Source organism: Musca vetustissima, unplaced genomic scaffold (genome assembly GCF_032173495.1).
Source record: "Musca vetustissima isolate MV318-11 ecotype Yass unplaced genomic scaffold, APGP_CSIRO_Mvet_v1 utg2323, whole genome shotgun sequence".
Lineage (NCBI taxonomy): Eukaryota > Metazoa > Arthropoda > Insecta > Diptera > Muscidae > Musca > Musca vetustissima.
The window spans coordinates 110316-123599 of NW_026878725.1; the positions used below are offsets into that span (position 1 = coordinate 110316).

At 41.7% G+C, this 13284-nt stretch overlaps 1 protein-coding gene across 1 annotated transcript in view; it reads left to right on the forward strand.

The window, feature by feature from the left end:
* The first annotated feature begins 857 nt into the window (after positions 1–857).
* Positions 858–13284, forward strand: part of LOC133323488 (maternal protein pumilio-like) — a 91541-nt gene continuing 79114 nt past the window's right edge. The window contains exons 1-2 of the mRNA XM_061532410.1: positions 858–1189; positions 5614–6390. Of these exons, the coding sequence (XP_061388394.1) occupies positions 941–1189; positions 5614–6390 (1026 nt within the window). The 5' untranslated portion in view covers positions 858–940. The remainder of the gene's footprint in view (positions 1190–5613; positions 6391–13284) is intronic.

Below are 13284 nucleotides of genomic sequence, written 5' to 3' on the forward strand. Positions count from 1 at the left end.
TACAAAGTTATACAGATCGTATCGGTCATTTAAGAACAACAACAACATTTGCAACAACAATTGTGTATTATAGATAGGATTATCAAACAACAACCACAACAAAAAGTCTGATTGTCTCCAAAAATTAAAACAAACAACAACAAAAAAGCTAAGAATTTTTTGAAGAAGAACAGCAGCTCCCCACATTTTTCCCGAGGATACTCCTAAGCATCAATTTTGACACACACAAGAAGAGCCCAAACTCTCAAGCAGCATCCCGCATTTTGCTACATAAGAAGAAGAGGAAGAAGTCTCATAAATTCCATTTCATCTCCTCTCTCTCCACCCAACGGTATAAAAGAACGGCCTCAAAATAGAGCTGCTATCGACTCCGTCTATTTCCTTTGCCCCCATTGAGTCCACGGTGTCTGCATCGGCCCACTACAACACACCGCCCTCCTACTACCACCATCAGCCGGCGTCCTCAACATCTGTGACGGCGGCAGCAGCAGGCTCATCTACATCAGCAGTGGTGGCGGCAGCATCCACCTCAGCAGCATCGTCTTCATCCTCGACTGTAACGGGATCCGGAGCAGCGGTGGCCGCCACAGCAACAGCATCATCCACATCGGCGGCGTCAGCCAATAACAGCAGCAATCTGCAGCATCAACAGCGACACTCATTTCAAAATTTCCTTTTGACTTCGTCATCACCTTTAGCAACTTCTTCGTCGCCGTTGTCGAATCCGCAGCAACAACAACAGCAGCAGCAACAACATCCCCAACAACAGCTGCCACCACATCCCCAACAACAACAACAGCAGCAGCAGCATCAAAACTACATCCAACACCAAGAGCAACAACATCATTATCAGCAACAGCAGCAACAACAACATCAGTATCTGCAGCACCAACACCAGCAGCAGCAACAACAACAGCAGCACCAACAACAACTCACACACATGAAGTTATTGGGCGGTAATGATGATAGAAGCATGCGCGGCATCGATCAATCCATACCGCGTAACAACGAGGATGCTGCCGCTGCGGCAGCTATAAGCTATGTTTTTCCCCGCCCCTCTCCGGGTGGTATGGCTCCCGGTATGGGCTCTGCAGCGGGTAATGTCCATGATGCTGCTGCCGCGGAATATGCGGCACAATTTGCCCAGAAACAGGCTCGCTGGGCCTGTGGCGATGAACACACCATTGATGTAAGTATTAATTTCTATGTAATTCTAGGCTATTATGCTCGGCTGGACCCTAAAAAATATAAAAAAAATTAGGATTTTAGATACCGAATAGTAGACATTGGAAAACCGACGACTCTGTTATGGTCAGCCAAGGCTGTTCTGCCTAGTAGTAGTATTGTTCTTTATATTATGTATGATGTTAATGGTCAGGACACCGGTTCGGTCACTAACGTCAGATTGGTCGAGCTGTAGTAGAATATAATAAGGAAATAAGCTATTGTAATAAGATGATTATCGAATACTAATTGATATTGTAAAATGCAATCATGTTACGACGCATGACGCTTAAAATCTAATACTATCATCGATTATCAATAATCGTCCACTTTTTTTAACGTGCTTACTCAGCTGACTTGTGACGGGGCGGTAATATCATATGCTGAGCTTAAAAAAGATTTCCAAAAAGATTCCAAGCGCGTCGGTCTTGTGCTCAGCTGATCCAATTTGAAAGACCATGTTCCGAGATGTTGTCTTCTACATGATCTTTCCATCGAATTCGTGGCCATCCCCTTCTGCATGAACCATCAATTGGCTCGCTTTTATATGACTTTTGTACTGGGGCAACCTCATTAATTCTCACAACATGACCTAGCCAACGTAGTCGCTGCAGTTCGTTACGTCTGTCAATGCCAATATCCGAGAATAGACTTACAAGTCATGGTTCATTCACCATCGATGCAGATCGGCCCATTGATCTTCCGGAGAATTTTTCTCTCAAACACACCAAGAGCTGCCTCACCTGCTTGCGCAAGTATCATGGTCTGGTGAGAGGTGACCTTGCTTTTGAGTTGATTACTCAGATCGGATTTCAAAGCTGATGTTATTAGTTTTGTTTATGGCGGTACCGAGGTATATAAAATCGTTCACTACCTCGAAGCTGTAGTTTTCAAGTTCCACAGTGGAAGTTTTGCGCGTTGATACCATCAGCTTGGTCTTCTCGCCATTTACTGCCAGTCCCACTTTGACAGACTCCTTCTCAATTCGTTCAAAAGGTGGCTGTTACGGCTTGCAATGTTCGACATATCATTCTGTTTGGTGTACAGAGTACTATTTCTATTCACACGGCAAACTGTCACCTTGTCTGAAATGCCGTTCGGTATGAAGGGCTCTGAGAGGTCCTTTACCGACTTTAACTGCTGATCTTGTGCCAGTTAAAGTTATCCGTATTAATTTTGCAGGAAACATCTCTGAGCGGATAGAGCTGTCGAATGCGCCTTTATAGTCGACGAATAGGTGGAATGTGTCGATGTGTTCTTCGTGGGTCTTTTCCAGGCTTTGACGCAGTGCAAAAATCTGGTCTATGGTGGATTTGCCGGGTTTGAAGTTGCATTAGTACGGCCCAATAATGCCATTGGTCATTGCACTTTACATACGATGCGAAGGAGACTGAGGTTCCAATCATTGAGCATGTCCAAATGGTCCGCATTTGCTGCTGCCTGCTCCTGACCAGCATCTGACCACCGGTATTGAATAGTTCGGTTGGTAATCCATCGGTTCTTGCTGATTTATTGTTCTTCAGCCGATTAATTGCTCTACTCTGACCTCATCTAGCTGGCTAGGGTATATCCAATGGTTCTGGGGTATCTTCTTCACCGCCACTATTTGATACCAGAAGCTTTTCAAAATGTTCTTTCCAGATCTTTAACACGCTATCTGTGTCTGCACCAAAGTCTTCGGTTTGGTGTTTTACTCGTTGGTAAAATTTCGGACTTCAGTTTGACTACTATACATCTCGATTTTCTCACGCTCACGTTTTTCTTGTTCTTTGTTATTTTTTCTGAATACACGATAATTCTTCATCACGTTACGTGTTGCTACTGTCTGCAGGGTTGCCCTATACGCTGCGTTTTTCACATCAGTAGCATTACGACACTCCTGATCGTACCATGGATTTCTTGATGGTGGTTTTTGGTACCCAAGTGTTGCTTTTGCTGCAGTTTGTATGGGACAAGAAGTGCTTTCGTCAAGCAGGTGGCTAAGTTGAGCGGAGTAGGCTTCTGTTATCTGTTGTGTTTACAGTATTTCGGCATCGAGTATCCGTGCTACATTAGATCGCACCTTTGCAGCTACATTAAGACGGGTTCGAACCTGGGCTGCCTCGTATCGATCGAACGTCTAAAACAATGGACGAATTACTTCTGTCTATCACAACATGGTCAATTTTATTTCCCGTTGCTTGATCGGGAGAAATCCAGTTGACCTTGTGTATATCGAGATGCTTGAATCTAGACTTTGCTGTCGCGAAGTCAATCAACCTCATGCAGTTGTCGGATGTTTCTTCATGGAGGTTAAATTTTCCGACGGGTTTCCGATTTTTGCATTAAAAATCATGGTCAGGACAGCGGTCATATGCTGTTTCTAGGCGCTCGTCTTTTGTATGTTCATCTCTGTCTTCCGTCGTAGCATGGGCGTAAATTAGACTGATGTAGAAGAACTTGGCTTTTATACGGATTATAGCAATTCGCTCATCTTCTGGAGTGAATCTGGAGACGAGGTGTTTTATTCCTCGATTTCCTATCATGTTCATACAAGGTTCACCACGTTCATGTTTCCCTGAGTCTCAGAGAACTCATTGTTCGCTGGAAACTAATCAAAATGTTCAGGGATTTTTATTATATTGAAGAATAAATGGGGTCTCTCAGGGTTTTCTAAAAGGTATGACATGTAGAAGATTGGGTAAATTTCAGTGTGAACAGTCTTAGACCAGAAAACCTTCTTCAATTCTTCTTGAGACAGAAAACTGTTTTCTTCAGGCCGGAGATATTTTACAGGACTTCTATAGACAGAATATCTTGTCAAAAGATATCCAGGGACTTTAGTGGACTATTTACCTAAAATCGGGCGAAGCTATATATGGGAGCTATATGTAAATCTGGACCGATTTTCTCAAAACTTTTCACACATCATTCTAGATTTAATTCAGTACACTATGCCAAAATTCGTGCAAATCAAAAGATTTCCAGGGACTTAAGTGGACTATTTACCTAAAATCGGGCGAAGCTATATAAGGGAGCTATATCTAAATCTGAACCGATTTTCACGAAACTGCACAAATCATTCTAGACTTAATTTACTTTGTTGTGCTAAATTTCGTGCAAATCGAAAGATATATAGGGACATTGGTGCACCATTTACCTTAAATCGGACGAAAATATATATGGGAGCTATATCTAAATCTGACCGATTTTCACGAAATTTGGCAGACATCACTCTAGGCCCAATTCAGTACGTTGTACCAAATTTCGTGCAAATCGAAAGATATATAGGAACTTTGGTACACCATTTACATTAAATCGGACGAAAATATATATGGGAGCTATATCTAAATCTGAACCGATTTTTCCCAATTTAAATAGGGTTCGTCCTTGGGCTAAAAAATTAGCTGTGCCAAATTTCATCCAATTCGGATCATAAATGCGACCTGTACTTTGCTCACAAAAATACATGGACAGAAAGACAGACAGACGGACGGACATGCTTAAATCGACTTAAAAAGTGATTCTATGCATATTCTCAAAACGAACCATGGGTCTAACTCGTTTCCTTTTGCCTGTTACAAACATATGCACAAAGACATAATACCCTGTATCACAGTGTGGTGAAGGGTATAAAAATAATTGTTTTGGAAACTTCCATCTCTGTTATGAAGCCATGAAACGGGTGTTCAAAAAAGACGCATCCGCAATTTTTTTACAATGAAAGTACGGATTTCTAATTTTTCCATTGTATACAATTGCGGATGCGTCTTTTTTGAACACCTGTTTCTACATGAAGGAGTTGCCTGATCGTCACAAAAGCATTAAAAAGTCTACATTTAGCCTCAGGGACCTTGAAAACAATTCTTTAAAAAAGTTCACGCTATTTGGGCTCATATTACACCGAGGATCCTTGAAATATTATTCTTTAAAAATTCAAGCTTATTGTTCCCATAGTCCCTGGAAATCCTATTATTATCTTAAAAAATATTCTTTAAAAAATCAACGCTAATTATCAGGCTCAGGGCCCTTGAAAAATTATTATGTGAGTCCTTGATAAAGTTTTCCCTAAAATCCCAAAACTATTAGGGGCCTTGAAAAATGATTTTTTTTTTTTAATCCAGGCTTATTTATCGGGAGGTCCTTGAAAATGTATTCTTTAAAAATACTGGACTCAGGTTTCTTTAAAAAAAAAATATGCATTGGAAAATCCACTTTGGCTGGAGTGCAGACTTTTTGCCTTTGAAAACATTTGATATTGAATTTCAATAGGAACTTTGTAATTAATTTCATTTTCTTATGAACTTTGGAGAATATAAGTCGGTCTAGAAAATGTAATTATTTCCTTGAAAAAAAATCATATTTGGATTTATTTCTAATTTTGTTTTTAATTTCCCGTCTTTTTTTCAGAACCCCGACAAATGGAAATACAATCCACCCATGAATCCGGCAAATGCCGCCCCTGGTGCTCCACCTGGCGGAGGCCCGGGAGCCATTGGTCCCATTGGTATGGGCGGTGGTATTGGTAGTATGGGCACAAATGGCGGTCTCCACCCATCCATGGGTGGCCCTAATCAAATGGGTAACTCTGCAGCAGCTGCCGCAGCAGCCGGGATGGCTGCCATGCAACAAGCGGCCGCTGTTGCCAAACATAATCAAATGATGTCTCAAGTCGCCGCTGCGGCTGCCCAACATCATCAACAGCAGCAACAACAACAGCAGCAGCAACAACAACAACAGCAGCAACAGCAACCTCCACATCCAGCTCATCAACAGCCACCGCATCCCCAGCATCAGCAGCATGGTCCACCGCATCCCTCACAAATGCAATCGCATCAATTCAATTCGAATCTTTTGAATCATGCCATGAATAATCCGGCAGCTGCGGCTGCAGCCGCTGCCGCCATAGCAGCCGGTATGCCACATATGCCATTGCCACCGAATATGCAGGCGGCAGCAACTGGAAATATGTACGATCATCCGGGTGTGCACCCGGGTGTGGGTATGAATGGTGTCGGGGTGCCGAAACCACCGCCACCCGGTCAACCGGGTCCCGGGGAATTGGTCTATTTGGGTGGACAACCACATGCCGCCGCCGCTGCAGCGGCCATGGGTATGATGCCACAAAATCAATATATGAATAATCAAGCTGCCGCAGCGGCTGCCGCTTCAAGGAATGCAGCAGCGGTAAGTAGACAAATTTTGAAAATTTTTTTTTTGGTTTTTTTATGGCTCGAAAAATTTAGAATTTTTTTAAAGAGTTTTGGGAAAATAATTTTTTTAAATTAATTAATTTAGGATAAATTTACTTAGAAAATACCCATTTGTTCCCTATTTTTTTAAAAGTAAACATTTCTCTATCAGATACCATATACGTTCTGAAGAACACATGCATGTACGTACATGCCATGCAATATGGGCTTCTTCAGGTATGCTTATTTCTTTGCCTTCTCTCCGCCCTTCCCCCCCGCCATGCATTCATTCGTCTGTGCATAGTTTCAGTTTCTCTCAGATTCTTGAAACAAAACTTTTCATTTTCATTCTTTTGTCTGGATGTGAATGCCTGAATGCCAACCGAACCCCTCCGCGCTCCTCAGCTTCAGCCTTTGAACAACTGGATGGCTGGTTGGTTGTTGTGGTGTGGTGGCACAAACATTCTCATCCATTCAGCTAGTCATCCAGCCAACCATCCATGCAAAAATCGCAAGTTGTGGCACCGGTCTTCTTCAGTTTTAGTTGGCCTGGCTGCACCGACTACTTTGGTCTGGTCTGGATCTGAAAAAGAAAAAATGCTGGCGCAAAAAAAAATGCTGTAAATGAATGCACGACAGCAAAAGGAATGAAAGAAATTCACAAACAGACAAAAATTAAAAAAAAAAAAAGAAAACCATGTTGTTGCTGTTCTTGTTTTGTGGTTGTTCTTCTTTGTGTGGATATGGTCGGACAGACGGACTCTCAACCCCTTTTCAATTCAATTCCATCAACACAATTATGGACACGTGAAACTGGGACTGTGACTAGAGAATGAAAAAAAACAAGAACAACCTATAATGAGCTTTTGTAATGTGTTGATATTGCCAGTCATCATCATCATTACCATCCGCGTCGTCCTTTTTGACTTTGTCTTCGCCAAACGATTTTTTGTGTCTCTTAGAAAAACAAGTTTTGGAATTTTTATTTTTTTGTGAAACTATTATTTTCTGTCTACTTACTTAGCTGGCTTTTTACAGCACGGTTGTTCCATTAGACGAGCTTAAAAAAGATTTCCAAGCGCGTCGGTCTTGTGTGCATCTCCTCCAATTTTAAAGACCACGTTCCAATATGTTGTTTTGTAGTTGGTCTTTCCATCTAATTCGTGGCCTACCCCTTCTACGGGAACCATCAGTAGGCTCGCTTTTATATGCCTTTTGAGCTGGGGTATTGTCATTCATTCGCACAACATGGCCTAGCCACCGTAGTCGATGCAGATCAATACGACTGTCGATGTCCACGTATAAATTGTAAAGCTCGTGGTTCATTCGACGCCGATATTCACCGTCGACGCAGATCGGCGAATTTTTCTCTCAAACACCCCAAGAGCTGCCTCATCTGCTTGCGCAAGTACCCATGCTTCAGATCCATATAACAGCACTGGTAGTATCAGCGTCTTGTAAAGTGCGAGTTTGATCTGGCGGGATGTGGCCTTGTTTCTACACCGCTTACTTAGACTATAGTAGCATCTGTTGGCCATCACAATCCTTCTCCGAATTTCAATACTGATGTCGTTTTATTTATGGCGGCACCGGGGTATATAACATCTCTGACTACCTCGAAGCTGTAGTTCTCAAGTTCCACAGTTGGTCCGAGTCTACTCGATGTCTTGCGCGTTGATACCATCAGTTTGGTCTTCTCGCCATTTACTGACAGACCCATTTTGCAGGCTCCTTCTCAATTTGTTCAAAATGTGGCTGTTACCGCTCGCTATGGTCGACCCATTATATCGATGTCATCGACCTAGGCGAGTAATGTAGTGTTAAAAAGATCACACGACAAACTGTCACCTTGTCTGAAATCTCGTTTGGTATTGAAGTGCTCCGATAGGTTATTTCCGACTTTAATTGCTGATCTTGTGGCAGTTTAAGTTATCGTGCTTAGCCGTATTAATTTTGCAGGAATGCCGAACGCAGACATGACTTTAAACACCTCTGAACGGATAGGGCTGTCGAATGCGGCTTTATAGGTGTACGAATATGTGGTATGTGTCGATGTGTTTTTCGTGGGCCTTTTCCAGGATTTGGCGCAAAGTGAAAATCTGGTCAATTGTGGATTTCCTAGGTCTGAAGCCGCATTGGTATGGTCCAAAAATGTCATTGACCATTGGATTCAGTCGTTCACACAGCATGCTGGATAACACATTGTATGTGATGGGAAGGAGACTTAATCCTCTATAGTTGTCACATATCGTCTTGTCTCCTGTTTTGTGCACGGGACACAGGATGCTGAGGTTCCAATCATTGGGCATGCATTCCTCCAGATTGTACTTATAAGCTGGTGCATGCTCCTGACCAGCATCTGACAATCAGTATGGAATAGTTGGGCTCGTATCGCATCTGCACCTGCTCCTTTATTATTCTTCAGCCGATTGTTTGCTATTTTGACCTCATCTTGGCTGGGTGGTATACACTCTATACCGTCATCTCTTATTGGTTCTGGGGTATCTTCTTCACCGCCACTATTTGATACCAGACTCTTTTCAAAATGCTCCCTCCAGATCCTCAACACGCTATCTGTATCTGTCACCAGGTTTCCTTCTTTATCTATAAAGTGCATGCACCGAAGCCTTTGCTTTGGTCTTTTACTCGTTGGTAAAATTTCCGCACTTCATTGCGACTCCTGTACATCTCGATTTGCCACGCTCTCGTTTTTCTTTTTTTAAATACATTTCTCCTCTCTCTTTTTCTCCGGATAATTCTCTCTCACCGATAATTCTCCATTACATTACGTGTTGCTTTTGCAGCAGTTTGTAGGGAGTGGACAATTCTTTGCCATTGTGCTCTATAATATTATCGGGCAAGAAGTACAGGTGGGTAAGATGAGCGGAGTGGGCTACCTGTTGTGTTTGCAGCTTTTCGACGCGAACCTTGCCTACTACAAGGCAGTGGTACTAATCGATATTCGCTCTTCGGATTGATCAAACGTCGAAAACACTGGATGAATGCCTTCCGTCTATCACAACATGATCGATTTGATTTTTCGTTGTTTTATCGGGAGAAATCCACGTGGTCTTTTGAAATTATATCGTTGAAATTCTGATGTTTGAAATTCATAATTTTCAATTGAAATTAAAAATATTTCTCTTCCGAAAATTTTTGCATTAAAATTCTTAACATTTGAATTATAATTTCATAACATTCCGTTTGTTTTTCAAAACATTTAATTTTAAATTCCAAAAAATTTATTGGTCACAAAAAGGGAATCATTGTTGAAATGAATTGTCACAATACCTCATGAAATTTTATGAATTACAAGTAAAATGTTATGAATTTCAAATTGTGTTCTCTTGAATTTCAAATGGATTTCTTTGAATTTGAGGTTGAAATTCAAATTGAAATTTCGCTTTGAAATTTTTTAAATTTCAAATGTAACTTTTTGAATTTCATACGAAAAGTTTAAAATTACAAATGAAATGTTGTGAATTACAAATTACATACTTGCCGCTCTGTCGGTGGATTCTCGTGTCAGTCTCAGTTATTTGACTTGACATTGCCTCTGTTTCACTTCGGCTCATTACCAGATCTTACTGTCACCCGACAGTTCCTGAATGTTCCTGTTTGTATTCCCAGACTTTACGAAAACATCCGAGACTGAGTTTACCTTCTGATCTCTGCAGTCTCGTTTAGCTGGGGTTATTTCTGCCTTCTCTTTGTCTCTTTGCCATTGCTTGGCTGTTCCTCTTGAGATTTCCAGGCATTACAGAAGGTTCCAAAGTTGATCACCTCTTCGTGATGCTAGAGCCAGCTTATAGTTCAAATGGTAGTATTTTAGGCTATGGAAACATGCAGAAGTTAGTCTGTGCACTTGATGGAAGGGTAGAAGTTTCGGCCATAAAGCTGGGCAGAACCTATAGTCTGTGTCAGAACAGTCCCGGTCTGTTTGGAGTTCTACTTGAAATAGCTTCGGATATGAACCCGACTAAGGTTCCCGGTAGCACGGGTGTCAGGGCCTCTATGTCTGCGGATCTAGCCTGGCAGTTGGTGTTGGTCCTTCGGGGAACATCGTACTGGAGTTGATTTACACCTAAATCGCGGTTAGAGTTGCATTACCTTGTTTTAGGTGGGCTTCGCACCAGTTAATACAAAGGATCCACTTTGTACTAACAGTTTCCTTTGACTTGGGATTGACTCTGCCTTCTCACGGATCCTTGCAGTCTTCTTCTTCTTTTTTTACCTCCAGTTGTTTTTATTGCATTCTTATTTCTTTACGGAAGATTTCGAAGCTGCACTCGTCTTCGTGACAATAGAGTCAGCTTTGTCGGCCTCTGTGGATGAATTCTCGAGGTAATCTCTTTTGATTTGACTGATTGATTGATTGGTGTTGTCCGGTTGTTCCCGTTGTGATTTCCCGACATTGTCAACAATTTTGAAGCTACGCTCGTCTTCTTGACACAGAGCCTCTCTGTCGTTGAATTATCACCGTAGACGTGGGGTTAACTCTTTGGCTCGACTTTATTTATCTTTCTTCTTCAGTTATTACTTCGAATGGTAGTAACTTCAGCTATGAAGCAGATGCAGAGTCTATGAGAATATAATTTTATATATCTGCTCTCCTGGATATATAATTCTCTTTACAGCTTATGAGGAATTGAATCGATAGTCAGGGGTTTCCTTGGGATTCCTAGACATTACAGAAGATTTCTTAATAATAGATTCAGCATTGCAGCCATTTGTCGACCGGTTATCGTGGCAGCCTTCTTTTACTTCGGGTTCCAAATCAGGGGAAGCTCTTTCTGGCAGTTTTGGCATTGGTCTGATCTTTCGGAGAAGTAATCCTCTTCGTCGCTCTGAAGGAAGAGGGGGGAATAACCATGTGTTGGGATTCCTGGACATTGTGGAGAATTCCAAGGCTTCTTCATACTTGAACTAGCCTCTTTCAATTGATTCTCATGAAAGTTACCTATGACTTGGGGTATCAAATGAAGGAAGCTCTTTTTCGCGGGGTAAGCAATAGCTTGCTCTCCCGGAGATATAATATCCTTGCTAACTTTCTGCCTCTTCCAGCATTCTAAGACGATTGTCTGTTTTACTTTCGTTTTTTTAATCGGACCTTAACTTCGAGTTCTCGTCACCTGTCTCCCAATGTTGGATAGAGTAATCTCTTCCCGGCCATTTTTGAACTCCGATCCCGTTTTTAATGCTTAAACATCGTATTACCCTTTGTAATATCCGAATTAGGACGAAAATTCCCATATAAAAACACACACCTAGAATATGTGTGAGTGTGCCTTTGTCTTTGCCTAATTGTAGGTAATGCGGCTTGACATGATTTTTTCCACATAACCCATTTATTTGCTGCTCTACTCCTCTACTCTCATCTCATAATCGTTGCAATTAAAATGAGAAGATCAGGAATCCAAAAAAAAAAAAAAAACACAGAAATACTACAATGGAACAACAATTCACATCGAGGAACTGCTTCTTTCTTTCGAAAACAAAGCGAAAAAAGAACATAGCACTACCACCAGCACCATTTCCACCACGTTCGCCGTCGTATTCATTGTCTCTGTGAAATGTGGCAACATGGCGTCGTGGCAAAAAGTTTTCCTTTTATTTTCAACGAAAGGAACTCAAAAACAACAACAAAACGTGAATTGCTGCTTTGGCTGACTGTTTATTTTCTAGTTTTTTTGCGGCCCATCCATCCAGCCAAGGAGCAGTAATCCTGTCAAACATCTTTGTTCCATGTGTCATTGTCGCACACACACACACACACACTCGCACGCGTTCTCACATAAAAGTTCTCGAAAAGGGGAGGTAGTGGCGTTTCAGTGCTTTGCTTTGCTGTGATGAGAAAAATAAACATTAACATAACTGAGAGAGAGAGACAGAGCCACAAAGGGTGTGCGAGAGACACAGCCAAACAGAGGGTGCATAACTGGGAGAGAGAGACAACGAGTCTGTGTGTTAGAATTCAGCTGCTTACTTTGTTTTGTGTGCAAAGTTACTACACATCAACTGATTTGTTGGGGGTATTTTGAACGACAGCAACAAAAACAACAACAACGAGATGAGTCGGGTCTTTACAAAAGCACACAACAAACCAGCCGGCATTTTTTCCACATCTCTCCTCGCCTAACTTTTGTTGATTTTTCTGCTTCGTTTGTATTAATATTTTAGCGTGCAGCTTTTCAAAAGGAAAAAAAACAAGCGAAAAAAAGAAACAATAACAGAAAAGCATGCAGCAAAGCAAATCGGTGAGAATAAGAAAACAAGCAATAGAAAACACAAACCCATGTGTACATAACACTTTTTGCTCTGTGTACTTTGCTGACAACAAACGTCAAATTGTGTGCTCTCGTTGAAGTCATTGACAATTGGAGAGACAATGATAGCTACCCAACTTCGGTTTTCTCGTTGGCTCTTTGCCTTCACAATTTTTTTTTTCACAGTATGTGTGTTTTTGGTGGAATCCACTCTCAATGGAACTTAAACTCAACGAGTCGACGGGTCTTTAAAGATCAGCAGATGCTTGGAAAGTCTTCATAGCAGAACCTCGGGAGTCTTTATAGATAAACAGAACATAAGGTGATCTGAGGTTTTTTATAGACGAGTAGAGCGGGAACTACCGGGAGGCGATATAAACGAGGTTAAACTTAGAGGATCTTCAGTTCAGGGAGTCTGTTTAGACTAGAGGCGTGCAAAAAGAGAGGAGAGTAAAGGAGAAACCGCCATATGAAATGTCTTACAAGGAGAGAATGCAGAGAACGAGCTTATTGATACATGCAAAACACGGGCACCAGTTCCCATGGTTGCCCAGCATTAGTTTAGACGAGCTTAAAGTCAAGGTAGTATTTATACACGAAATAAATGCCAGGCCAGACTTTAA